At 48.9% G+C, this 26,783-nt stretch overlaps 1 protein-coding gene across 1 annotated transcript in view; it reads right to left on the bottom strand.

Moving 5' to 3' along the window:
• Nucleotides 1-26,783, bottom strand: part of LOC132383115 (proline-rich protein 12-like) — an 89,090-nt gene that overhangs the window by 10,511 nt on the left and 51,796 nt on the right. Inside the window, exons 5-13 of the mRNA XM_059953916.1 lie at nt 22,157-22,676; nt 20,814-21,124; nt 15,846-15,962; nt 15,190-15,447; nt 12,741-12,857; nt 11,264-11,397; nt 10,454-10,656; nt 9,162-9,287; nt 4,832-4,929 (exon numbers count right to left, since the gene is read on the bottom strand). Of these exons, the coding sequence (XP_059809899.1) occupies nt 4,832-4,929; nt 9,162-9,287; nt 10,454-10,656; nt 11,264-11,397; nt 12,741-12,857; nt 15,190-15,447; nt 15,846-15,962; nt 20,814-21,124; nt 22,157-22,676 (1,884 nt within the window). The remainder of the gene's footprint in view (nt 1-4,831; nt 4,930-9,161; nt 9,288-10,453; nt 10,657-11,263; nt 11,398-12,740; nt 12,858-15,189; nt 15,448-15,845; nt 15,963-20,813; nt 21,125-22,156; nt 22,677-26,783) is intronic.

Genomic DNA, 26,783 nt, shown 5'->3' with positions numbered 1-26,783 from the left:
ACATAGATGTACTTTGATAATAAATTAACTTTGAACTTTGAAGGGACCACGTTCTGAATATTATGTTTGGCTAAAGATGCCATTAAACTGGAAAGAGTGCAGAGGAGATGGGCGATACTCAAGGGACTGAGTTACGGAGTGATGAGCAGGTTGGAACATTTTCATTAGAATAAGAAACGATCTCACAGAACTGTATAAAATCATGAGGGTGTGCACACAGGCAGTGTGGGTCCAGGATAGGACTGTTCAGTCGTCAAAGATCCCACTGGTAAAGGAGTGGATGTCGTCATCGGATTCCAATGGACAACCGAAGAAGAATACAGGCAGTCTGATGTCACAAATCCAGGTTGGTGGGATCTGGGATCGGAAGCCTGTGACAGCAGGAGGCACAAGGGCTGGCGGAGTTAGCGAGTCCAGAGCTCGGGGCCCGGCTACTCCAGGGGTCGATTCTGCAGATCGAAGTCCGAAGGTCGAAGTGGATGTCCGGTGGCCTAAGCCTGGAGACCGGAGACCGGAGGCCTGTCCTGGGGTTGGAAGATGAACCGTGCGTGGGAAGGAGGAAAGGTGGCTTGCTAGGCTGTTTTTGTTTGTTGCTTGTTGTGTTCTGTTTTTGTTGTGCTCCGTGTCTCTCTCCTGAACATGGTGGCCTCTCCACGTTGGTGTTGGAAAGTGTGGCGACACTTGCGGGCTGCCCCCAGCTGGGTTGCGCTGTTAACATATTTCACCGCATGTTTTGATGTACGCACGATAAGTAAGCAAAGAACCTGAATCAACAGTTAGAGGGCATCGGTTTAGGGTGAAGGGGAAGAGGTCCAGCAGGAACCTGAGAAGCAAGTTTTTCCACCCAGAAGTGCTCCCCACTGAACATCGACGGTCCTCGGTAGAGATCGTAAAGAGCACCAGATTTCTTGCTGTTCACCTGGTGGAGAATCTCACCTGGTCCCTCAACACCAGCTCCATAGCAAAGAAAGCCCAGCAGTGTCTCTACTTTCTGCGAAGGCTGAGGAAAGTCCATCTCCCACCCCCACCCCTATCCTCATCACATTCTACAGGGGCTGTATTGAGAGCATCCTGAGCAGCTGCATCAGTGCCTGGTTCGGAGTTTGCACCATCTCGGATTGCAAGACCCTGCAGTGGATAGTGAGGTCAGCTGAGAAGATCATCGGGGTCTCTCTTCCTGCCATCATGAACATTTACACTACACACTGCATCTGCAAAGGAAACAGCATTATAAAGGACCCCATGCACCCCGCATACAATCTCTTCTCCCTCCTGCCATCTGGGAAAAGGCTCCGAAGCATTTGGGCTCTCACGGCCAGACTATGTAACAGTTTCTTCCCCCAAGCTATCAGACTCCTCAATGCCCAAAGCTTGGACTGACACCTTGCCCTATTGTCCCGTTTATTATTTATTGTATTGCCTGCACTGTTTTTGTGCACTTTATGCAGTCCTGTGTAGGTCTGTAGTCTGGTGTAGCTTTCTCTGTGTTGTTTTTTTTTAAACGTAGTTCAGTCTAGTTTTTGTACTGTGTCATGTAACACCATGGTCCTGAAAAACGTTGTCTCATTTTTACTATGCACTGTACCAGTGGTTATGGTCGAAATGACAATAAAAGTGACTTGACTTGACTTGAAGTGGCTGAGGCAGGCAGATTACCAACACTTAAAGGACACTTGGACAGGTACATGGATAGGAAAAATGTACCATACACAGGAGAATGGGACAAGTTAAGACAGGAGTCTTGGTCAGCAGGGACAAGATGGGCTGAAGAGAATGTCTCCTCGCTGCAGGATTCAACAAATAATCTTCCTAAAAGTTGGAGCGGGCTCAAAGGAGGTATCCTGCGTTTGCTCATTTTTAAAATAGGGCTTATTATTAAGGATAACTCAAGCAGCATAACGTTCCTGCACTTGTGCAGTGTTCAGGAACTAAATGCAGGTGCCACCTGTCACCAGAATCCTCTCTGACGCTGATAAATGAACTACCACTAGTTTCGGAGACACACAAGACTGCAGATACTAGAATATGGAGCAACAATCTGCTGGAGGAACTCAACTGGGGTTGAATAGAGTCCGCCAGAGGGAAATGAAGGCCCTTCATCTGGACGTTTCAATCCAAAACAACCACAGTCCATTTCCCTTCCACAGCTGTTGCCTGACCCTCCGAGTTCCTCAAGCAGTTGGCTATTTTTGCAATGGCACAAGTTTAGTCTTTCGGTTGTCAATTGCTCAATTGTCACAGGATGTTTAAAATCTCATTATTTATATTCAAAGTTCAAAAAGATCAAAGTAAATTCACCATATACAACCTTGAGACTCATCTTGTTTCAGCTACCACAGGAAAACAAAGAAATACAACAGAGTCCATGAAACACAAGGAAATCTGCAGATGCTGGAAATTCAAACAACAGGACACACAAAATGCTGATAGAACACAGCAGGTCAGGCAGTACCTATAGGGAGAAGCGCTGTCGACGTTTTGGGCCGAGACCCTTCGTCAGGACTAACTGAAAGGAAAGATAGTAAGAGGTTTTAAAGTAGTGGGGGGAGGGGGAAATACGAAATGATAGAAGACCGGAAAGGGTGGATGAAGCTAAGAGCTGGAAAGTGATACAGAGCTGGAGAAGGGAAAGGATCATAGGACGGGAGGCCTCAGGAGAAAGAAAGTGGGGGGGGGGGAACACCAGAGGGAGATGGAGAACAGGCAAACAACTAAATATGTCAGGGATGGGGTAAGAAGGGGAGGTTTTTCTTCCCTCCCCCCCCTTTCTGCTTTTCGCAGGGATCGCTCCCTACACGACTCCCTTGTCCACTCGTCCCCCCCCATCCCTTCCCACCGATCTCCCTCCTGGCACTTATCCTTGTAAATGGAACAAGTGCTACACCTGCCCTTACGCTTCCTCCCTCACCACCTTTCAGGCCCCAGACAGTCCTTCCAGGTGAGGCGACACTTCACCTGTGAGTCAGCTGGTGTGGTATACTGCGTCCGGTGCTCCCGGTGTGGCCTTTTATATATCGGTGAGACCCGACGCAGACTGGGAGACCGTTTCACTGAACGCCTACCCTCGGTCCGCCAGAAAAAGCAGGATCTCCCAGTGGCCATACATTTTAATTCCACGTCCCATTCCCATTCTGATATGTCTATTCATGGCCTCCTCTATTGTCAAAATGAATCCAAACTCAGGTTAGAGGAACAACACCTTATATACCGGCTGGGTAGCCTCCAACCCGATGGCATGAACATTGACTTCTCTAACTTCCGTTAGTGCCCCTCCTCCCCTTCCTACCCCATCCCTGACATATTTAGTTGTTTGCCTGTTCTCCAACTCCCCCTGGTGCTCCCCCCCTCCTTTCTCCCGAGGCCTCCCGTCCCATGATCCTTTCCTTTCTCCAGTTCTGTATCACTTTCGCCAATCACCTTTCCAGCTCTTAGCTTCATCCCACCCCCTCCGGTCTTTTCCTATCATTTCGCATTTCCCCCTCCCCCCCACTACTTTCAACTCTCTTACTATCTTTCCTTTCCGTTAGTCCTGATGAAGGGTCTTGGCCCGAAACGTCGACAGTGCTTCTCCCTATCGATGCTGCCTGGCCTGCTGTGTTCCACCAGCATTTTGTGTGTGTTGTTGTTACAGTCCATGAAAATCCAGGCTGCAGATTGCAGAGATCATTGTACCATGCCTGGTAGAATATCGAGCATTTAACGACCTGTGTACAAAACATTGCCGTGTATCGCCTGCGCCATCTTACACTTCACTACTCCATTGTTCTCTTTTTTCTCACAATATTTCTTTTACTGCATTTAAGTAAACATTTCAATCTCAGTTCCTGAGCTGTTTAACTTTCCCCATTGGACTGACTGGTTAAGGAAATGCCCAATTGATTAAAGATCAGCTTTAATTTAACGTTAATATTTATTGTTAGCTTTATTTGTCAGATGCACGTCAACATATAGAGCGAAATGCGTCCTTGGCGTCAATCGACACTACAGTCCGAGGACGTGCTGGGGGAAGTCTGCAAGCGTCCAAATGCCCCAAGACAGAGAAGCAGAGTTTGTTCTGCCGTTCACTCATGGTTGATTTATTATCCCTCTCAACCCCATTCTCCTGTAGCTTGACACCCTCACTAATTAAGAACTCTCAACTCTGCTTTAAATATACTCGATGACTTGGTCTCCACAGCAGTCTGAGGCAATGAATTCCTCAGATTCACCACCCCTCTGGCTACAGAAATTCCCCCTTATATCTATCCTAAAGGGACGTTCTGCGGCTGCCCCCCCACCGGCCCTGGACTCCCCCACTGGAGGAAACAGCCTCTCCATGTCCACTCGATCTAGGCCTTTCAATGCCTGGCAGGTTTCAATGAGATTTCCCCCCCCCCCCCACCCCCTTTCTTCTAAACTCCAGTGAGCACAGGCCTAGAGTGATACTTCTGCCACCAGCATAGCATGCCCTCAGTTTACGTGCCTAATCGACACGTCTTTAGACTGAGGGAGGGAACTGGAGCACCGGAGGAAATCCACACAATCATGGGGAAACGTCCATGCTCCTTCACAGATAGCGATGGGAACTGATTTGTGGTTGCTGGTGTTTTAAAGTGACTGGGCTAACCACAATGCCACCGAGCCACCCCTGCTGCAAGGAGACGCTTGGCTAACAACGGACCGCCTCGCTCTCTGAATACGGGCACAGTCGGGTTGGATTTAGCAGGTACGTCACCACAGTCCTCGACCTCAAGCCCTGCTCAATGTGAGCAGGCCCAACGATGCCCAAGGTGCAAAGACAGCGCTACCACACAAACCAAACTTTACGCAGAGAAGCCGAGGCCTGAGGTACCTGCAGCAACGAGCTCAGAGAAACTCTTTTTGTCACGCGCTTCTTGTGTTCCGTTAAGATGCCATCGATCTTCTTCATGGTGGGTAAATAAAGTTCATCTGCAGAAGAGCAAAGATATCTATCAGTGGCCGGTCACCATAGCAACGGCTTCCACCAGCCCCACTTTCAAACACGCTCACAAATATTCCTTCTGGGCCCCTTCCACTTGCACCAAGATCCAGTTAGACCACCCTTGGGGGTCAGGAGGAGAATGGGACCGGTTTGTGAGACAGCAGGGCGGAGTGAATCATTGACTATTTAGTGAGACACTCACAGAGCACAAAAGCACTGAAACAGGCCCATCTAGTTCATGGCAAACTATTAATCTACCTTGTCCTATTGACCTGCACCTGGACCATAGCCCTCATACCCCTCTCAACCATGTACCTGCCCAAACTTCTCTTAAATTGTGCAATAGAATATCTTTCAAAGAGCAATATTCTTAAAGCAATACAGCACAGTGTAGGCCCGTTGGCCCATGATTTTGTGTCGACCTTATAAACCGATCTAAGATCAATTTAACCCTTCCCTGCTACATAACCCACCATTTTTCTATCATTCATGTGTTATCTAAATTCTCTTAAATGCCCCTAATGTATCTGCTTCAGTGAGCACCCCTGGCAGGGGATTCCATGCACCCAATACCCTTTGTGTTTAAAAAAAACTTGCCTCTGACATCAACCCTGTAAATGCCCCCCCCCCCCCCACCTCTGGAAGGCTCCTTTGCCTCCAACATCTATTCTGGCTGGGTTAATACGAGGAGCATTTGAAGGCCCTGGGTCTGTACTCGCTGTTTAGAAGAATGGGGGGGGGGGGGGGGGGGAGTGAATCTCATTGGAAACTATTGAACACGGAAAGGCCTAGTTAAGAGTGTTCACAGAGAGGATGCTTCCAGTAGTGGGGTTATCTGGGACCAGAGGGTGGTAAATTCGTCACCAAGGATGGTGGAGGCCAAGTCAGTGAGTATATTTAAAGTAGGCTCTTGATTAGCAAGGGTGTCAAAGGTTACGGGCAGAAGGCAGGAGAACTGGCATTGAATCAGGAAATTAAATCAGCCGTGATTGAATGTGAAGTAGCTCCTGTCTCAGAGCCTCAATACCCTGTGAGACAAGGGTTCCTAACCTGGGGTCCACGGACTCCTTGGTTAATGGTATAAAAAATTCTGGGAACTCCAGTTCTATTGAGAAGTAAATGGCAATCAATGGTCCTCTAATCCTCTGAAAATAGTTTTCCCTTCATGCATTCCTGAGGGAGATTATTCCTTCCAGCATGCTCTAACTTTGTAAATCTCCTCCCAGCCTCTTCTGTTCCAAAAAAAGCCAGCCAAGGTGTGAACCTCAAGCACTGATATGTACCACCCACCAACCCTGGCATCCATCTCCTCCATACTCTCAAATGCTGCCACCACCGTCCGGCGCTATGCTAACCGGAACCGTGCACGATGTAACTAACTGCGCCCAAGTTTGTGCTCGAGACAAATCCCCGCTCTCAGCCAAAGAAAATGGGCTTTGAACACTTGGCCTGCTGCCCTCTAGCAGAGTGTGGGCTCTGAGGTGCAGCAGGAGAGGAGGAAGAATATAGCTGCTGAGGGGAGTGGAAAGGGGATCTGTTTACCCTCAGCAGATGGAAAACAACCCCGGGAGGTTTTAGAGGAGCAGAATGAACACAGTACAGGTTACCCTCATCCGTCCGAACCTCACCGTGAATCCACCATTTACATTTTTTTTTAAATGATCAGATGTTCAGCATCTGCAATATTTTATTTTCGTAAATCCCCAGTATTTTGTTTTCGTAAAGGGGAATGCTCCCTCCAGGAACCTTGCAGAGCTCAGTGCAGGAACTGACAGGCAAGGCACAAAATGCCACAGGAACTCAGCACCAATGGATGGAAGTGGATAGTCGATCTGGATCATGGTTGCCATGGGAACGGGCCTTTCAGCCCACCATGCCTGTGCTAAAGGAGATGCCAAATTAAACCAATTCCTTGTTTCAATCCCCTCCATTCTCTGCACGCTGATGTGTCAAGAATCTGTTAAATGCTTCCAATGTGTCTGCCCCCACCGCTAGCCCAAGTAGCCCATTCCAGACGGTTATCACTCAGTGAAACAAAGTTGCCCCACACATCTCCTTTAAAAGTTACCCTTCTTGCACTAACTCTATGCCCTCTAAAATTAGAGATTTCTACCCCAGAGAAAGGCTCTATCTGCACCTGTCATCATTTTCTAAACTTCCATCAGCTCTCCCCTCAGCCTCAAACAGTCCAGAGAAAACAACCCAAGTTTGTCCGACCTCTCTTTGTACACTCAGTGGCCAGTTTAATAGGTAATATTTGTGGTCTTCTGCTGCTGTGGCCCAACCACTTCAAGGTTCAACTTGCTGAGCATTCAGAGATCCTCTTCTGCACACCACTGTTATAACACATGGTTATTTCAGTTACTGTCGCCTTCCTGTCAGCTTGAATCAGTCTGGCCATTCTCATCTGACCTCACAAGATGTTTTCACCCACAGAACTGCTGCTCACTGGATGTGTTTTTCTGTAAACTCCAGACACTTTTGTGCATGAAAATCCCAGGAGATCAGCAGCTTCTGAGATACTCAAACCACCCCATGTGGCACCAACAATCATTCCACAATCAATTGAAGAGGCACTGGCAGTCCACTCTATCTATGCCTCTTAATATCTTGTTTCCCTCTGTCACGTCTCCTCTCATCTTCCTTCTCTTCAAACAGTAAAGCCCTAGCTCCCTTAATCTCTGATCATAATGCATACTGTCTAAACCAGGCAGCATCCTGGTAAATCTCCTCTGTACCCTTTCCAATGCTTCCATGTCCTTCCTATAGTGAGGTGACCAGAACTGGACACAGTACTCCAAATATGGCCTAACCAGAGTTTTATAGAGCTTCATCATTACCTCACGGCTCTTAAACCCTATCCCTCGACTTATGAAAGCTAACACCCCATAAGCTTTCTTAACTACCCTATCTACCTGTGAGGAAACTTTCAGGGATCTGTGGACATGTACCCCCAGATCCCTCTGCTCTTCCACACTATCAAATATCCTGCCATTTACTTTGTACTCTGCCTTGGAGTTTGTCCTTCCAAAGTGTACCACCTCACACTTCTCCAGGTTGAACTCCATCTGCCACTGCTCAGCCCACTTCTGCATCCTATCAATGTCTCTCTGCAATCTTTGACAATCCTCTACACTATCCACAACACCACCAACCTTTGTGTCATCTGCAAACTTGCCAACCCACCCTTCTACCCCCACATCCAGGTTGTTAATAAAAATCACGAAAAGTAGGGGTCCCAGAACCGATCCTTGTGGGACACCACTAGTCACAATCCTCCAATCCGAATGTACTCCCTCCACCATGACCCTCTGCCTTCTGCAGGCGAGCCAATTCTGAATCCACCTGGTCAAACTCCCCTGGATCCCATGCCTTCTGACTTTCTGAATAAGCTCACCGTGTGGAACCTTATCAAATGTCTTACTAAAATCCATGTAGATCACATCCACACTACCCTCATCTATATGCCTGGTCACCTCCTCAAAGAACTCTAACAGACTTGTTAGACACGATCTGCCCTTCACAAAGCCACGCTGACTGTCTCTGATCAGACCATGATTCTCTAAATGCCTATAGATTTTGTCTCTAAGAATCCTACTTTCACTCCTGTCATCCTTTTGTTCTTCACATAATTGAAGAATGCCGGGGGGTTTCCTTTAACCTACTCGCCAAGGCCTTCTCATGCCCCCTTCTTGCTCTCCTGAGCCCCTTCTTTTTAAGTTCCTTTCTTGCTACCTACTCTATATTCCTCAATATAGGCTTCCTAAACCTCATGTATGCTGCCTTCTTCCACCTGACTAGATTTTCCACCTCACTTGTGTGTGGTTGTTTGTCTAAGCACAAACAAGAGAAAATCTGCAGATGCTGGAAATCCCAGCAACACACACAAAATGCTGGAGGAACTCCGCAGGCCGGGCAGCACCTTGTGTGTGTTGCTTGGTTGCTTGCTTGTCTTGTTGTTTGGCTTTTCATCGATTCTATTGTGCTACTCTGTACTGACTGTGGATGCCCCGAAGGGGTTGTATATGGTGACATATATGTACTTTGATAATAAACTACTTCGACTTTTTAAACATGTGGGTGTACCTAATAAAGTGGCCACTGGGTGCAGCTCGTGCCCTCTAACCCTGGTAAACCCCCTCTGCTTGCTTTCCACATCATTCCTGTACAGTAATGGAAAGGCAAATGCAGGAGCAAGGCCCCCCCATTCCGTTCCTACCGTTGTTGGCTTCGATGGTCTCGATCATGGCTGGGTCGAGGGCCGCACTGACCAGCAGCTCAATGTAGCTCTTGTACATTTCCTTCATTGCCCGAGTGTTCAGGATTCGGCCAGTGGGGATCCGTTCTGTGACACAGACAGGGCAAGCAACAGGGATCATCATTCCTGGACCACGCACTGTTTTTGTCCACCCCGATTCCCGCCCACTTACAATCACAAGGAATCTCAGGCTGGCAGACAGTAGCGTTTACAAATAGCTTTAGTTCTCACTTTATTTACAGCGAAATGCGACGTTGTGTGTCAGGCCAAATCAGCGGGAGTTGTGCTGGGGGCAGCCCGCAAGTGTTGCCATGTTTCCGGCTAACCGTAACCCTACCCAGTACGTCCTTGGAACGTGAGGGCAAACTGGAGCACCCAGGGGAAGCTGCACAGTCCTGCAGACAACGTACAAACTCCTCACAGGAATCGAACTCTGATCTGTGACTGCCGGTTAGTTACACAAACCACTACACTACCGTGTCGCCCTTTGGCATACACACTCGGCAAAAGGATTTTACTTTGAACTGATTTTCATCACAGAGTGTTTCATTCATTGAACAAATTTCTTTGCTCACAATTACAAAGGGGACAAGCCAAGTGAACACAGCATGTTGTGTCACTCATGGGGTGTTGTCCCCGTGGATGTCCACTCTCTTCTTTCTTAACCGCGTCTCAGGAGGAGATTCAACCCATCTATCAATTTCTGAACTGTCCCTGGGTGTAAGCATGTGTGACAGGAGAGTCTGGTGAGAGATTCACTCTGCATCTAATCCCAGGAATGTGTGATGGGTCAGTATACAGAAAGCTTCACTCTTTCTGACTCTGGGAGTTTGTGAAGTGACAGTATGGAGAGAACTTCATTGTGTCTTACCCTGGGAGTGTGTGATGGGACAGTGTGCAGGGAGCTTCACCCTGTGTGATCTTGGGTGCATGTGACATGATAGTGTGGAGAGAATTTCATTCTGTGCCTGACCCGGGGAATGTATAACGCGTGGAGGGAGCTTCACTCTGTGTCTGACCCCGGGAGTGTGTGATGGGATTGTGAAGAGGGAGCTTCACTCTGTGTCTGAACCCGGGAGTGTGTGATGGGATGGTGTTGAGGGATCTTACCAGGGTGGAGGGGTGAGACTAGGTTCCCTCTGCAGGAGATTCAGCCCCAGGACCTTCCCTGTCCCCACTGCATTGACCCTGTGAATACTCCCAACGGCGGGGGAGCCAGTGGAAGGGACGAGGACAGAAGATCGGTCACTCACCCTCCTCACTTTGCTGGTTGGGCGTGGAGTCTGATTCCGATGATGAGGCCATCTCCCTCAGCCACTTTTTCCTCTTCTTTGGAGGGGGCTCGGCCTTGGCTTTGGACGGTCGCTGTTTGGGTTTGGACGCTGGGCGCGGCGGTGGTTCCGGTTTAACCACGACCGGGACCCGGTTCGGAGTGCTCTTGGCCTGGTTCTGGCGTCTACAGGTGTAAACGGAGCATTACTGTAAAAGGCCGGAGATCTGTTACACCCCCCCCCCCCCACACACACACACTCATTGTTCTCCATCACACACCCCCCACCCCCATCATTGTCATCCTCCATTACACCCCCACCCCCAACGCTGCCCTGTCCCACGAGACAGCTGACAGGGGCGTCAGCCTGACTGGGGTTGGGAGGAGGCAACACTGCCCCCATTCCTGCTGCTACCCCACTGCGGAAACCTGGATCGCAGGGACTCGGCACTCCAGGTGTGATCTCTCCACTTCGAAGGCGGTTCGGCCCCCTTCCCTGCTCCAATCCCCTCAGTCCTGAGGGCTTCCCTCCTCCCTCCAATTCAAGGGCTTCCGGAACCCAACCCCCCACCCTCCCTTCTACATTCCTTGATGGAAGCCTCACTCAGATGCCCACAACCACGGGCTTCTGACTCCATCTCCAAAGATGTCCAACCCTCACTATAGCCAGAGACTGACCACCAAGTACACAGAGTCCCCATTCCTATGCCAATAACCCTTTAATCCCTTTACGACAGAGAGCAGGAAGCCACACAAGGGCACGCACAGCCCAGCCCAGCAGCGGGGCCCCTACCTCAGGGACTGCTGGGGCCGATGCCAAGGTTTCTTCGAGCACACCCTGACGTAGTCCTTCTTGTTCACATTCTCCAGGAACTTCACGTAGAGTCGCTGGTACTCGTTCTTGGCGTGACCAAAGTACCCGAGATACTGAAAGAGAAGGCGGGACCCGCTGTCAGGCCTCCCGATACCCGCTGCACTTTGTGAGGACAAACCAGGGGTAGGACTTACACCGCAACCGGTAAAGCACTGAGGGGCACATTGGAACAGAGGGATCTGAGAATACTGATCCATAGTTCCTTGGAAGTGGTGTCACAGATAGATAGGGTGGTAAAGAGAGATCTCGGCACATTAGAGTCACAGCCATGGAGACTACAGCGCAGAAACAAACCCTTTGGCCCATCTGGCCCCTGTTGTTTTTCACCCTAGTCTCAAGACCCACTTCTGGGACCATAACCTTCCACCCCACGTACTTATGTAAACTTCTCTTAAATGGTCGCTCGTTCCACACTCACACTACCCTCTGAGTGAAGTTGTTCCCTTAAATATTTCACCCTTTACCTCTAGTTCTAGTCTAGGGGCCCTCAACTATTTTTTTTAAATGGCATAGACACCTACCATAATCCGAGGGGTCCATGGACCCCAAGTTGCGAACCCCTGTTCTAGTCTCACCCAATCTCAGTGGAGAAACATGCTTACATTTATCCAGTCTACACCCCTCATACTTTTGTATACCTCTGTCAAATTTCCTCTCATTCTCCTGCACTCCAGGGACTAAAGCCCATAAGATGCATCCTTGTAAATTTTCTGTGCACTCTTTCAACCTTATTGATATCTCGCTTGTATTGTCTTCCATAAGTGAAAGATTTGAGTACAGGAGTTGGGATGTTATGTTGTGGATGAGGCCTGATTTAGACTGCTGTGTGCAGTTCTGATCACCTACCTACAGGATAAGATAGAAGCAGTTGGCCAGAAATGCACATAATTCTGGTTGAATCAAACCAACCACCCCCCCCAGCCCTCAGCTGTCTGACACAAGTCTCGGGTCCCACGTAACCCAGTGCACCAACGGGGGACAAGGACTGTCCAGGAAAAGGGAGATCCCTGGAGGTCCACTTGATACCAGCCCCATCTTCCCCGAAACCTCAGGGAAGGCACTGAGGAGGTAGGATGGGAGGAACGTTATAACTGAGATTTGCCCTGATGATCAGAATTTCGGACCCACATTCCCACTGCTACATTGATTAAACACAAAAAATCCAAACAAGAGGTATGGGTGTTCACACAGGCACTCCATGGCCAACATTCACCGCCCCCCCCCCCCCCCCACCAACATCACTATGGGATCACGGCAAATCTTGCCAATGGGATCTCCCTGTGTCCTCTTACACAGTGGTGACCAAACTCTGCAGGGTTTCATTGGCTCAGTAGCTTCTAGAACATTCCAGATGCTTCACCCAGACACCAACCCCCCCCACCCCCCCCCACCTTACCTTGCTGGTTGCACAGAACTGCCGCTGCCCGTCGCGGATCTCGGGGGTGAACTTCTGCAGCAGGGCCTTCTGCACGCGCCAGACGGGAGGGGGCTCGCGCCCCGCCTGCATCGCCAGCTGTATGGACAACAAACCATTAGCCTGGTGCCAAATCCGGGTACCCGGAGAGGCTGCTGAGAGAAGTGGCTGGTGGCGTGGAAACCAGCCTCCCCTCCGCTGACCGCTGCCCCGCGAAAGCAAGCGGGCAAAATCAAAGACCCCTCCCATACTGGTCATTCACTCTTCTCCCCATGGTACACCTTCAGCTAGACGCATTGTCTGGTTACAGGGGCAGGTTTGAGTGAGGGTCAGGGACAATGTGTTCGGTCACAGGACACCGGACACAGGTTATGGGGGGGTGGGGAGCAGGTGATAGGTATCAGCGGCGAGGTTGATCTCCAGTCAAGATGGTGCCTGCGTACAACACTCCTTCAGACGACATCTTCTAGATAGACCACAAAACTATTTACTCCACGCCTTTTACGTCTGTTTTTTTGTCTAGAGTGCATTTCTGGAACTGTTGAGCCAGCGACCTGCAGTTTGGGGATCATTTGGGTGACCCAGTGCTTTGTTACCTCCAGGAGGATTCCGGGAGGCAGTGAGCGTAAGCCTCGAGGCGAGGAGGCTATGGGAGCCGATGTTGGACTCCACTTCGCCAGTTTAGGCGACGAGGCAGATTGAAACATCGAGGTGAGCGCTGACTGCCTGCCTTCTGATCGCTGGTGGGATCGCCCTGCTACCGGGGAGGGGAGCCCTTGTGGCCTGTCGCCGTGACCGGAGAACGTTATTGAGGTTTACTGCTTCTATGGATACGGATTTGGACGATGGTCCTATAGTTTTCAATATTCTGCTATTTTTCGTTATTTTTTTATTCTGGGAGAGGGAGCAATGTTCTTGTTGTGTATCGTGTGAGGGAGGAGCTTTGGGAGTTGGTGATCGTGTTGCCGTTGTTTTTTGCGGGGGGGTGGGGTGCTGCTTCTCTCTGAACTGACTTCCATGATTTTTCCTGACAAAGGGTCTCGGCCCGAAATGTCGACAATGCTTCTCCCTATAGATGCTGCCTGGCCTGCTGTGTTCCACCAGCATTTTGTGTGTGTTGTTCCATGATTTTTCTTGGTTTTGTGGCTATCTGGAGAAGACAAATCTCAGAGTTGTAACCTGCATACAACTCCGATAATACATGGACCGTTGACCTTCCCCACAGCATCGTGTCATCCCGTGTGAATGGTTTCAGCAGACCTCCATCCCTCCCCCCCCACCTACTGGTTTCTCCATGACAACCCGATTATTTTCACTACAAACTTATTTCATCGCTCGGACTTGACCCAGTCTGAAACCAAACCAGGCAGAAGAGATAAAAGCCACCCTGCCCGTTCACTCCGTCCACCATCAGCGGATAGCCGTGTATGTCCAACCCACAGAAATGTCCTGCACCTCCCAAACTCGTGGCCTCAAGCACCAAGGTCAAAGGCAGCTGATACAAGGGAACGGGCCCCAAAGCCCCTTTCGTCAGTGTTCTTTCACGGGCCCTGCCTCCAAACCCTAGAACTCACTCCGTAAGACTGCAACAGCCCATGATAGTGGCTCACCCCCACCCATTGGGTGTGGCTGATAAACTACGCATTGGCAGGTTCACTGCACCCCAGGAGGAGAAAGAGGAATCTACACTCACTCCCCACACCCCTTCCCCACCAGGTCTGGCCCGCTGCCCACTCCCATTCCCCTGGCCACCTGCAGGGGATGTGCCTTCAGCTACCTCCTCCCGAACCTCTCCACTTCACAGAACACTGAACAGATCCTTTGGCCCATAATGGTGTGCTGGCCCTTTAACCTACTCCAAGATCAATCTAACCACAAGACCCAATTAAAAACCTATCAACCTCCGCTGCCTGTGATAGTGAACTCCACAGCACCACCCACTGGATAAAGAAATTCCTCCTCATCTCTGTGTTAAACGGATGTTCTCTGTTCTGAGGCGGTGGCTTCCCTCTATAGGAAACATCTCCACATCCATTTTATTGAAATATTTCAATATATAATGGGTTTGAATGTGATTTCCCCTCATTCTTCTAAACTCAAGTGAGTACAGGCCCAGAGCCATCAAACGTTAACCGTTTCATTCCTGGGATAAATCTCGTGAACCTCCTCTAGACTTCTCTAATTCCAGCATATCCTTTCTTAGCAAAGCTACACACAGTACTAGTTGTGTAGGCACTGTGGAGACCCTTCCCTCCATGGCCTAAGAGTCTCTTCAAATGCCCCTAATGTATCTGCCTCTACCACCACCTCTGGGACTGTGTTCCACATGCCCACCACCTCTGACATTCCCTCTATGTGCTACACCTTTGACCTACCTACGGTTACCTGAGCTAGATCAAACTACCCCCAGGAGGGCCTCCAGGTCATTCACCTTGAGTGCCTTAATGTCATCGATTTTCACCACAAACTCATCCCGCTCCCGGAACACGCCTTCGCCTCCGCTCTCCTCATCCTCCTCGTCGGTCTCTCCGGAGATGGCCACCGACTCCTGCTTCTTGGCCAGGTGCAGGGGCCGGTGCCAGGGCTTCTTGGAGCAGATCCGGACATAGTCCCTCTTGTCCGTGTTCTCCAGGAACTTGACGTAGAGGCGTTGGTAGTCAATCTTCACCTCATCTGGGTACTCCACGTACTGGCAGAGAAAGGACAGCAGACACTTGTCACTGGTCCCAGTGCTCCCTAGCCCCAGGGGTGGGGATGGGAATTGCGGGGAGGGGGGGGAAGAGAGAATCTGCTGCAGAGGAGAAGGGAGGGGGAAGGGGGAGACGAGGGGGGAAGAGAGGATTGTGGAGGGAGAACGAGGAGGGACAACAAGGATGTAAAGGAAAACAAGAATGAGGGGAGAATGGAGAAAGGGGGTTGGGGTGAGGGATGGAGGGCTGTGGTTTTGAACACAGCAGGAAGGGGTGAAACAGAGGTGGGGTACAAAGCCGGGAATGGAGCGAGAGGAGAGCATGGGATAGGAGATTTAGGGAGGGATGGAGCAGGGGTCTCGGCTGGGGTGGGGTGGTGGGGGTAATAGAGACTCACCTGGGTGCTGGAGGCAAAGTGCCGCCTGCCTTCCCGTACCTCAGGCACGAACCTCTGCAGCGAAGCCTTCTGCACACGCCAGATGGGGGGCGGCTCTGCCCCGTTCTGCATGGCCACCTGTGGCGGAAGGGGGTGGGGGTACGTCAGATACCGGGGAACTGGGCCCCTCCTCCATCCTCTCCCCCCCCAACAGAGGATCACATAGTGCCCCCTTGTCCAGCCCAGTCCCCCCAGAGGATCGCATGGTGCCCACCCTCCAACCTGTACCGGCTACAACAGACCCCAGCCGGCCGCACAGTCCGGTCACGGGTGCGGGACTGAGTGAGGAGTTTGCTCACTTGGTCACAGGATGTGGGCCTGGGTTGGTCAGGCGATGAATGTTAATGCTGAGGCTGACACTGACCCCATTGCTCTGAAATCGTCCGTCACCCAACAGACTTACTCCACCCAAAGTAACTTGAAATAATTTGGTCATTTTAATTAAAAATTTATTTCACCAGTCAAACTTAAACTTCTCTGCACCCAAATCTCCCGTATCTCCTCTCCCCCCTCCCATCAGGCAGAAGATGCAGAAGCTTAGGAACACTTAGGGACAGCTTCCACCTTGCTGATACCTGACTGCTGAACACACCTGGCCTGTGCCAGCTCTGGGTCTCCCAATCGAACCCTGTTTAATCCCTTGCACTTTGAGACACTTCAAGCTTCAGGAACAGCTACCTTCCGAGCTCTATCAGGTTCCCGTACTGACCTGCACAACCTCCACCCTACCTGAACAATGGGACACTGTGGGCCACATCTTGCACTGCCATGACTTCTCTTCAATGGTGTCTGGTTGTTGCATGAGGATTTTGCTGCTAAGCCCATAGGAGCAGGATTCGGCCATTCTGTCCATTGAATCTGTTCTACCATTCCATCTCGGCTGATTTATTATCTCAACCCCTTTCATTAGCCTTCTCAAAACCTTTGACAGCCTTACCAATCAATTCTAAGTACTTTATTGATCCCGGGTAGGAAACTATTTCATTAGAGCAGCAACATTTAAAAACACACTTAGCAGTATTCAAACTTAACTAAAGTACAGAATAATAATATACACAATAATTTACCAATGTGCAATAATAATGTTCTAAATAATAAAACTATTGTACTGTGATGTGTGTGCTCCTGTCACACAGAGATGAACTGTTATATATGCTTATTGGTTTTGTCGGAAAGATTTTCTGTAACGATCCTTGTGACAGCAGAGCTGAACGAGTCTGTTTGAAAGGGGGCTCTGCTGTTTGTTCAATAGGTCTTGGAGAGGATGTACCTGATTGTCCGTAATGGATAATAGTTTGTTAAGTGACCTCCTCTCAAAACAGTCCAGGTTATAGACGAAGCTTTTTGATGAGTTTGGTTAGTCTTTTTGCATCACCAGCACCAATGCTGCTCCCCCAGCATAAAGCCGCAAAGAAGACTGCTCTCGCTACTGCAGGGCACGGAGCGACCACTCCCCGCTGAACATCGACGGCTCCTCAGTAGAGATCGTTAAGAGCACCAAATTTCTTGGTGTTCGCCTGGCGGAGAATCTCAACTGGTCCCTCATCACCAGCTCCATAGCAAAGAAAGCCCAGCAGCGTCTCTACTCTCTGCGAAGGCTGAGGAGAGTCCATCTCCCACCCCCCCCATCCTCATCACATTCTACAGGGGTTGTATTGAGAGCATCCTGAGCAGCTGCATCACCACCTGGTTTGGAAATTACACCAACTCGGATCATAAGACCCTGCAGTGGATGGTGAGGTCAGCTGAGAAGATCATCGGGGGTCTCTCTTCCCGCCATCACGGACATTTACACTACACGCCGCATCCGCAAAGCAAACAGCATTATGAAGGACCCCACACACCCCTCATACAAACTCTTCTCCCTCCTGCCGTCTGGGAAAAGGCACCGAAGCATTCAGGCTCTCACGACCAGACTACGTAACAGTTTCTTCCCTCAAGCCATCAGACTCCTCAATACCCTGAGCTTGGACTGACACCTTACGGCCCTATTATTTATTGCAATGCCTGCACTGTTTTGTGCACTTTATGCTGTCCTGGGTAGGTCTGTAGACTAGAAAAGTTTTTTTCTGTGTTGTTTTTTTACGTAGTTCAGTCTAGTTTTGTACTGTGTCATGTAACACCATGGTCCTGAAAAAACGTTGTCTCATTTTTACTAATGTACTGTACCAGCAGTTATGGTTGAAATGACAATAAAAGTGACCTGTATTTGTAACAGACTGGTAAAAGATCTCCGTCATCCTGTTGCACATGTTGAAGCAACATCACTCAAGTTATCAAACTCTGCTTTAAATACACCCAATGACACAGCCTCCAACTGTCAGTGACAATGAATTCCACAGAAACACCACACGCTGGCTAAAGAAATCCCTCCTCATCTCTGTTCTAAAGGAACATCCCCGTTCCAACTCGGCTACACCGTCCAATTACACTCATGTGACCAATTAACCCACTACACCCCTGGACAGTGAGAGGAAACCAAAGCACCCGGAGGAAATCCATATGGTCATGGGGAGATCGTGCAAACTCCTCACAGACAGCAGTGGAATTGAAACCCGGTCGCTGGTGCTGTAATAGAGCTACGTTGACCACCACAAAACTGTGCCCCCGCACCCCCCCCAAGGTACTTCACCCAACCGAAGCATTCAACACTAGGCCAATAAAAAGGACCAATGCCTGAGCAGAGAGGTCAAAAGCTAGAGGGCATACTTCTGATTAGGCAGTAGGCTTAGAGGGGGGCAATTGCATCAAAGCAAAGGACACCGCGGTTAGGAACTCTGCCAGGAAGAGTGGTGTAGACAAGGAGTTGAAATTTACCAAGTATTGAACGGCCTAGGCGGAGTAGGTGTGAAGAGGTTTCCAATATTGGGAAAGCCTAGGACCAGAGGACACGGCCTTAGAATAGAAGGAAATCCCTTTAGAACAGAGAGGAGTAGTAATTTTTTTTTCCAGACGATGGTGAATCTGTGGAATTCATTGCCACAAACGGCTGTTTGTCCTTGGTGTATTGAAAGCGGAGGTTCTTGATTAGTAATGGTGATGAAGGTGATTTGGGTCAAAGGGTCTCTACTAAAGGAGATGGCCTGCAGGTCACCCTTGGACAAGGTGTGCACCTTCTTAGCCTCCTCCCACCCCTCAATCAGGGTCACGTGAACCCATGGGAGCAGGTGGTGGACTGTCGTATGAGCAGCCGGTGCAGATCACAAGACCACTGATGCCAGGCAGACAGTTTCTGAAGAGGATTGATAATGGCTAGGGTCATCTGTTTTGTAAAGGCGCTGTCCAGAAGGTAATGGCAAACCACTTCTGTAGAAGAATTTCCCAGGAACAATCATGGTCATGGAAAAGCCATGACAGCCTGCGTCATGGTGCATAACAACGGTGACGTCAAAGATTCTGGAGAGAACGAAAAGGCTAAATAAATCTGCCATGATCAAATGGCAGAGCAGAAGTGATGGGCTGAATGGCCTGATTCTGCTCCTAATGCCTTATCTGGGCGTGAACCAGTCAGCTTCTGGGTTTGGGACTTAAAGCGGAGGCATTGATTAACCTGATCCCGTTCTTGGCCGGCAATGACTGGCCCTAATTTGAGGCACCAGTCTCCAATCATCCCAGATTTTTACCTCAGGGATGCAACCTGCACACCCAAAATGTTGCGAGCTCCACATTAACACCACCAGCGAGCAGGACTGAGTCCGGGTCACGGGTCTGTTGAGGGAACAGATCCACTGACAGGCCCACAGATCTTTACAAAGTTCAAAATCAATTTATCACAAAAGTACCACTTGCTACCCTGAGATTCTCTTTTTTTTTGCAAGCATGTACCAGGGGGTGAGGGAAGGAATACAACAGAATCTTTCAAAAAACTGTACCTAAACAGAGAAAAACTGAAAATCAGCCAATGTGCAAACAGAAAATTAAAAAATAGCACTGAGAATGCAAGTTGGACAGGGTCCTCAAATGCCAGCACAAAGCCATCCTCGGAAAAGATACTTGATAACTAGGACAGGTCAAAGAGATTGGCTCCAAGGGGGGAGCCAGACGAGAAAGAAGAACAGCACGGTACAGGCCCTTTGGCCAATGTTCCCTGCAAACTTGTGTGGACCAACCATTGCGCTGAGCAGGAAATTGTTACGACCTGAAAACTGCATAGGACATTATACAAAATACCAGCTGCGCAGCAACAAAGGTTATGTGTGTGGGGGGGCATTTCAGTTACTGCGTGGCCGTGCACCCACACAGCTTAGAGTGAACAGTGCCTTCAGCCCACGATGGTGTACCAACCTTCTCGAAGGCCACCATTCAGGACATTTACAGCGACAGGTGCAAGAAAAGGGCCTGAAGGTTTATTGGGGACCCGAGTCACCCCAGCCACAAACTGTTCCACCATCCAAGAAACGGTACCGCAGCATAAAAGCCAGGATCAACAGGCTTCGGGACAGATTCTTCCACCAGGCCGTCAGACTGATTAATTTATGCTGATACAATTCTATTTCAATGCCAAATTAACAGGCCTGTTGTACATACTATTCATTACAAATCACTATAAGTTGCACATTCAGACGGAGACGTAACATGAGGTTCATTACTCCTTATATACGTGAAGGATGTAAGAGATAAAGTAAATTCAAAAAGCTCTGCAACCCTTCCCCTCCCACAAAATCCTCCAACTTTCTTGCGTAAGGATTCAGCCCAAAATGTCGACTGTTTACACCCCTCCATAGATGCTGACTGGCCTGCTAAGTTTCTCCAGCATTTTGTGATGGTTAGTCTGGATTTCCAGCACCTGCAGCTCCTCCTGCATCACAGTGACTAGGTGGTTGCCGGCAGATGTGGCAACATGGGGTAATTTCTCTCATTTTGGGGTTGGGAGACCAACAGTACTTTCAAAGCCCAGCCACAAACCGTTTAATGAGCAGCAAATCATACCTTCAGCTCCTTAATGTCATCAATTTTAACGACAAACTCGTCCCACTTGCGAATGGCTCCCTCTCCTCCGCTCTCTTCGTCATCTTCGTCCGTCTCTCCACAGATGGCCACCGAGTCTTGTGGCTTGGCGAGCTTGACGGGGGATGGCGCCTCCTTCTCCTCCGGTGGCGGTGGGGACTCGGGGGCCGGTGAAGCTTCCTCCTCTGGGACTGGCTCCTTAGGCAAGTCTGGGGATGGAGGTGCGGCCTGTTCCGGCTGAGAGACTTCTGACGGTGAACTGCTCGTTTCTTTATCCTCCGCGGTAATGTTCTCTGGCAAAGCAAGGAAACAAAAATGGGAAATGAAGACCTGCTCTCCCCTTTAAACTTTTATAAAGATTGAACTTTATTTGTCAAGTGTACATTGAAACACTCAAACACACAGTGAAATGCATCATTTGCATCAAAGATCAACACAGTCCAAGGACTGTGCTGGGGACAGCCTACAGGTCTCACCATGCTTAGGGCATCAACATAGCATGCCCACAGCTCACTAACCCTAACTGATATGTCTTTAGAATGTAGGAGGAAACCAGAGCACTTGGAGGAAACCCAAGCAGTCACGGACAGAATGTACTAACTCCCACACACAGAAGTGGGAATTCAACCCAATCTCCAGCGCTGCTAAGTGATTGGTCACTCTTGCTGAAGAAATTCTTCCCCTTCTGCATCCCAAATGGGTGACCCCTCATCCGGAGCTGTACGCCTTGGTCCAAGAAGGCCTGGCAAAGGGTGAAACACCCCCTCACCCCATGAAGCTCCCTCAGAGCCTTGTACATTTGAGTAGGAGCACCTCCCAACCATCTGAAGGCTGACAAGGATGAGCCCAGCTCACTCAAGTGTCCCTCGTTCCAGGGGTTGACCACTTACCCTACCAAATGGTTCACCACTCAACTGAGCCAACAGCCAGGGAGTTCTGCATTAGTGAAGTCTTGTATCTCCACAGGACACAGACTGAGATCCCTTTTCACTCTCAAAGGTGGATGTGAAAGATCCCACAGCTTTCAATTGCAAGGGCAGATGTCCTGGACAATAGCTACCCTCAACTCAATATTACCAAGAAATATCCAATAATGCCTGTGAACAAAATGGTTGCCTTGCTCCCAGCATTCCAACGACTTCATTTGGTGTGAAGTGCAACATCCTGAAAAGGGTTGCAAAGGTGCCACACCACTGCACACGATTGAGAAACCAGGAGTAGACCATCTCTCCCCCACCGAGTCTGCTCCTCCATTTAAAGTCGCTTTCACCTCAGCTCCATTTCCCGCCCAATTCCCAAACCTCTCAGCTGAGGGGCAAGATTACCTGTGTTGTCAGTTTCCTTGCGATCCATTGGGTCGTAGAGTGCTGAGATGGCAGACGTGATGCTCTTCTGTAGGTCCTGGTTCTTGCTGACGGAATCTTCCTCGTCCGAGGAAAACGATGGCAAGGTCTCCAGATTCTTCTTCAGATCCTCATCGAACCTCTTGCAGGGGCTGGTGCAGCTCATGAGGCTGTCGCTCTCCGAGGCGTCAAGCGGGCCTGACAGCATCGACTGCGCCAGGCCAAATGGGGCCTGTGAGGGCTGGTTGATGACTGAAGATGGCCGCCCCTTCTGGGGGCTGGACGTCGTCGCGGGCAACTGCTGCCTCTTGCCTGATTTCAGGAAGTCCAGGAACGATGCCATGAAGCCGGATTTCATCTCCGGCTGTTTCTCCTCCACCTCCTTTATTTTTTTCTTGATCTTCTCTTGGGTTTGACTATTCTCCAGCACATTTTCTGTCGGTAGGGTCTCCGGAACATCCACGGATAAAAGGTCGCTGGCTTTTGACCCTTGAACCTTGCCCTTAGGGGGTGGGGGGGAAGGAAGGAAAAAATAACAAACACATTCATGACCATCTGTCTCTCACCAACATGACAACCCATGTGAAAAACGATTAAGATCTTAATTGACAAGCACAAGAAGTCTCTCCATCAGGTGAGATGTCAAAAATGGCTGCACTAACTTGCCCCAGAGTAGAGATGGTTTAAATATACCCTTTCTCTCCAATGCTCCAGCTAAGTCTGGTTGCCCCACCAGAGGAAGGATGTGGAGACTCTGGAGAGGGTACAGATGAGGTTTACCATGTTGCTGCTTAAAGGCACGCACTACGAGGAAAGGTTGGACGAGCTCTTCTCTGAAAAGGTTGAGGCTGAGGGGAGCCCACCAGAGGTTTATTAAGGTTCTGAGTGGCACAGATAGAGTAGACAGCCAGGATCTTCTACCCACTGTGAAAGGTCTAAAACTAGAGGGCATAAATTTAGGGTGAGAAGAATTAAGTTCACAGGAGATGTGTTAGGTAAGTTTTTTTAAGACAGAGTGATGGGTGTCTGGAATGTGCAGCCAGGGATTGTAGGAGAGGCAATTACAATAGACATGTTTAAGAGGCTTAGACCATAAGACATAGGAACAGAATTAGGCCATTTGGCCCATCGAGTTTGCTCCGCCATTCAATCATGGCTGATCCTTCTTTTTCTTCTCTTCCTCAACCCCAGTTCCCAACCTTCTCCCTGTAATCTCTGATGCCATGTCCAGTCAAGAATCTTATCAATCTCTGCTTTAAATACTCCCAATGACCTGGCCCCCACAGCTGCAGGTGGCAACAAATTCCACAAATTCACCACCCTTTGGCTAAAGAAATTTCTCCGCATCTTAGATGGGGAATGAGGGGATATGGACACTGTGTTGGCAGAAGGGATCATAGAATATTTAACTGTACAACACAATACAGACCCTTCAGCCCACAATGTTGTACTAACCTTTAAACCTACTCTAAAATCAATCTAACCCTTCCCTCCCACATGGCCCTCCGTTTTTCTATCATCCATGTGACTATCTATGTGTCTATATAATATCTCCCACCACCATCTCTGGCAGCGCGACGCACGCACCCACCACTCTGTAAAATGCTTACCTCAGACATCCCTCCCTTATACTTCCTTCCAATCATCTTATCTGTTGTAATGTGAGTATTATCAAAAGTAAGTTAATACTAATCGGGGAGCCGTTGGTAGCAAGAGGCGGGATCCGGTTGGCGGGTCCGCTCTTTTTACTCCCAGTATGCATTGTAGATAGTTCCTCCACCCAGGCCGCACGAGATACCTGGAAGCCTCTGTATTGTAAATATCATTTGCCGTCCCGGATAAAGATGCTCTTCTGGCCATCAAGTTGTCGAGTGATCTTTTTGTAAAGTAGAAGTTACCACATTATCATTAGGCTTTTAATTACCAGCTGAATTAGTTGGGCCTCAAGGGCCAAAGGGCCTCCTGTACTGTACTGTTTAAAGTTCCAGGTTCTGGGAGATAACGGTGCCTCGAAAAGGCATCCAACCCCCAACCCTTTGTTTCAGGACTCTGACTCAGCCACTCCAGGACATCCATTTTCTTCATTTGAAGCCGCTCCGTGGTTACTCTGGTGATGTGCTTCGGGTTGTTGCCCTGTTGAAGGGTGAACTTTCTCCCCAGTTTAAGCTTTCTGGCAGAGGCTAGCAGGTATTTATCCAGGATCACTCTGTATTTAGCAGCATTCATCATCCCATCAATCCCGAGCAGGTTTCCAGTCCCTACTGCTAAAAGCATCCTCATAGAATGATGCTATCTCCACCATACTTTACTGTAGGGATGGTGTTAACTGGCTGATATACAGCATTAGATTTACACCAAGAAGTTCCACTTTAGTTTCATCCAACTACGAGACCTTCTTCCACATCAGTATCTTTGCAAATTGACACTTTGCAAAGAATTTACAAGTAAGGGTATGCTTTATTTTTTAAAGCCAAGACTTCTTCCTTGCCATTTTCCCCACAAATACCCTTTTTTGTTCAATGACTTAGGAAGACTGTGGAGCTATGAACTTCATGTCCAGTTGCAGCCGCTGACTTTTGCAGCTCACTCAGAGTGACAGCTTCTCTTACAAATGCAATTCTTCTCCAGCATTTAAGTTTAGAGGGGCGACCTGACCTAGGCAGTGTGGCTGTGGTTTCATGTTTTTCCACTTTTTCACGATGGACTGCATTGAGCTCTGAGGTACATTCGGTGCGTTTGAGATGGTCTTGTAACCTTCCCCAGATTCAGGCTTCACTATTATCATTTTCCTGACTTGAATGTACTTGTGTCTTCATTTGGGTTGGTCTGTTGAAAATCTACCATACAGTTGGACCTCACAGGCAGAGGGGGTATTTGATCTTATGCATTCATTGAAAACAGGTGATCAACCATTACTCTACATCAACAAATTGGGAGAGGTGGTAAGGTATACTGTCCTGAGGAAAGTTAGGAGATGTGCACTTTTTTTTCTATCTCACAATTCTTGTTTTTAATTTTTAGTAAATTGACAGGTTTTAGAATTTTTCTTTTGATTTAACATGATGCACAATGTCTTGTAGATGAATTCAAACACCCAGCTTCAATATATTTTTGAAATTTAGAAAATGAGACAGTAGGATATGGAAATAGTTGTGGGGGCTGAATACTCCCCCAAGGCTCTGCATTTCTAAAGCTAAGCACGACCACGGTTGGTGGATCAAGAACTGGAGAGCAAAGGTTTAAGGTGAATGGGGAGAGATTTAACAGGGACCTGAGGAATTTTGGTTTAAAAGGAACTTTAGCACACTGAGATGACAGTGCATACGTGGAATGAGCTGCCAGAGGAAGTTTCTGAAGGAAGCTCGTGAACAACATTCACAAGGTAACACACAGGAAATGCTGCAGAAATTCAGCAGGTCAGGCAGCATCTACAGAGAGGAATAAACAGTTGACGTTTCAGACCAGCACTTTTCATTAGGACAGGGAAGGAGCCAGAATAAGATGCTGGCGGGAGGGTGGGAGGGAGTACAAACTGACAGATGATGAGAGAGACCAGGTGGGGGGGAAGGTAGGTGGGTGGGGAAGAAGGATGAAGTTGAGAGGAGATAGGAGGGAAAGGTAAAGGCCTGAAGAAAAAGGATGTGGGCCAAATGCTGACAGATGGGACTGTCTCAGATGGGCATCTTGGTGAGTTTTGAGCAGATGGGCCGAACAACCTGCTTCTGTGCCATATGGGTCGATGAATACATTGTGGGATCTTACCATACTCAAACTGGCTGACACGTTTTCTATGTTACAACGATGACCACACCGGCCATCCAGATGTCAAACACTTTCAGAAACAACTAGAAAGGACTGCACGCCTGGCCTCTACATCACTGGATGGCACTGAGATCCCAGACTTAACGATGTATGCGTTCAGTTCTGGTTGCCTCATTATAGGAAGGGTATGGAAGTTTTAGAGGGGGCGCAGGGGAGATTTATGAGGATGCTGTCTGGAGAAAACAGCACGTCCGATGAATGAGATCGGGCCTCTCTCTGAGGAGCAAAGGAGACCGAGAGGTCAGTTTCAAGTGATGTATAAGATGATAAGAGGCATAGATAGAGTGGATAGCCAGAGATCTTTTCCCTAGGGTGGTAATGGCTAATACAGCGTGGTGGTCAAGGCAGATACATCAGGCACATAGATTATAGAAAAATGGAGGCCACGTTGGAGGGAAGGGTTAGGTTGCTCTTGGAGCAGGTTGAAAGGTTGGCACAATATCATGGGGCTGAAGGGCCTGTACTGTTCTGTATTCTATGCTGGAGATCTGAAATAGATGAGAGGATTACACAAGAGGGCGTCCTTTTACAGTGAGTGAAGCAAAGTATAGGGGAGATGGCAGATAGGTTTTAGATCGGATGAATGCACAGTCTTTATCCCAGGGAAAGAGAAGCAAAAACTAAAGGGCAAAGGTTTAGAGTGTGAGGTTTGGGATTGACAACAAATCTTGAGGGGCAACTTCTTAGCCCAGATGGTGGTTGGTATATGGAGTGAACGGCCAAATGAAGGAGGTACATTAACAAGATTTAAAAGACATTTAGATAGGTTCATGGGCAGGAAAGGTCT

This window comes from Hypanus sabinus, chromosome 29 (assembly GCF_030144855.1).
Source record: "Hypanus sabinus isolate sHypSab1 chromosome 29, sHypSab1.hap1, whole genome shotgun sequence".
NCBI lineage: Eukaryota > Metazoa > Chordata > Chondrichthyes > Myliobatiformes > Dasyatidae > Hypanus > Hypanus sabinus.
The sequence above is the reverse complement of the archived record's forward strand: the minus strand, read 5'-3'. Positions and strand labels throughout refer to the sequence as shown.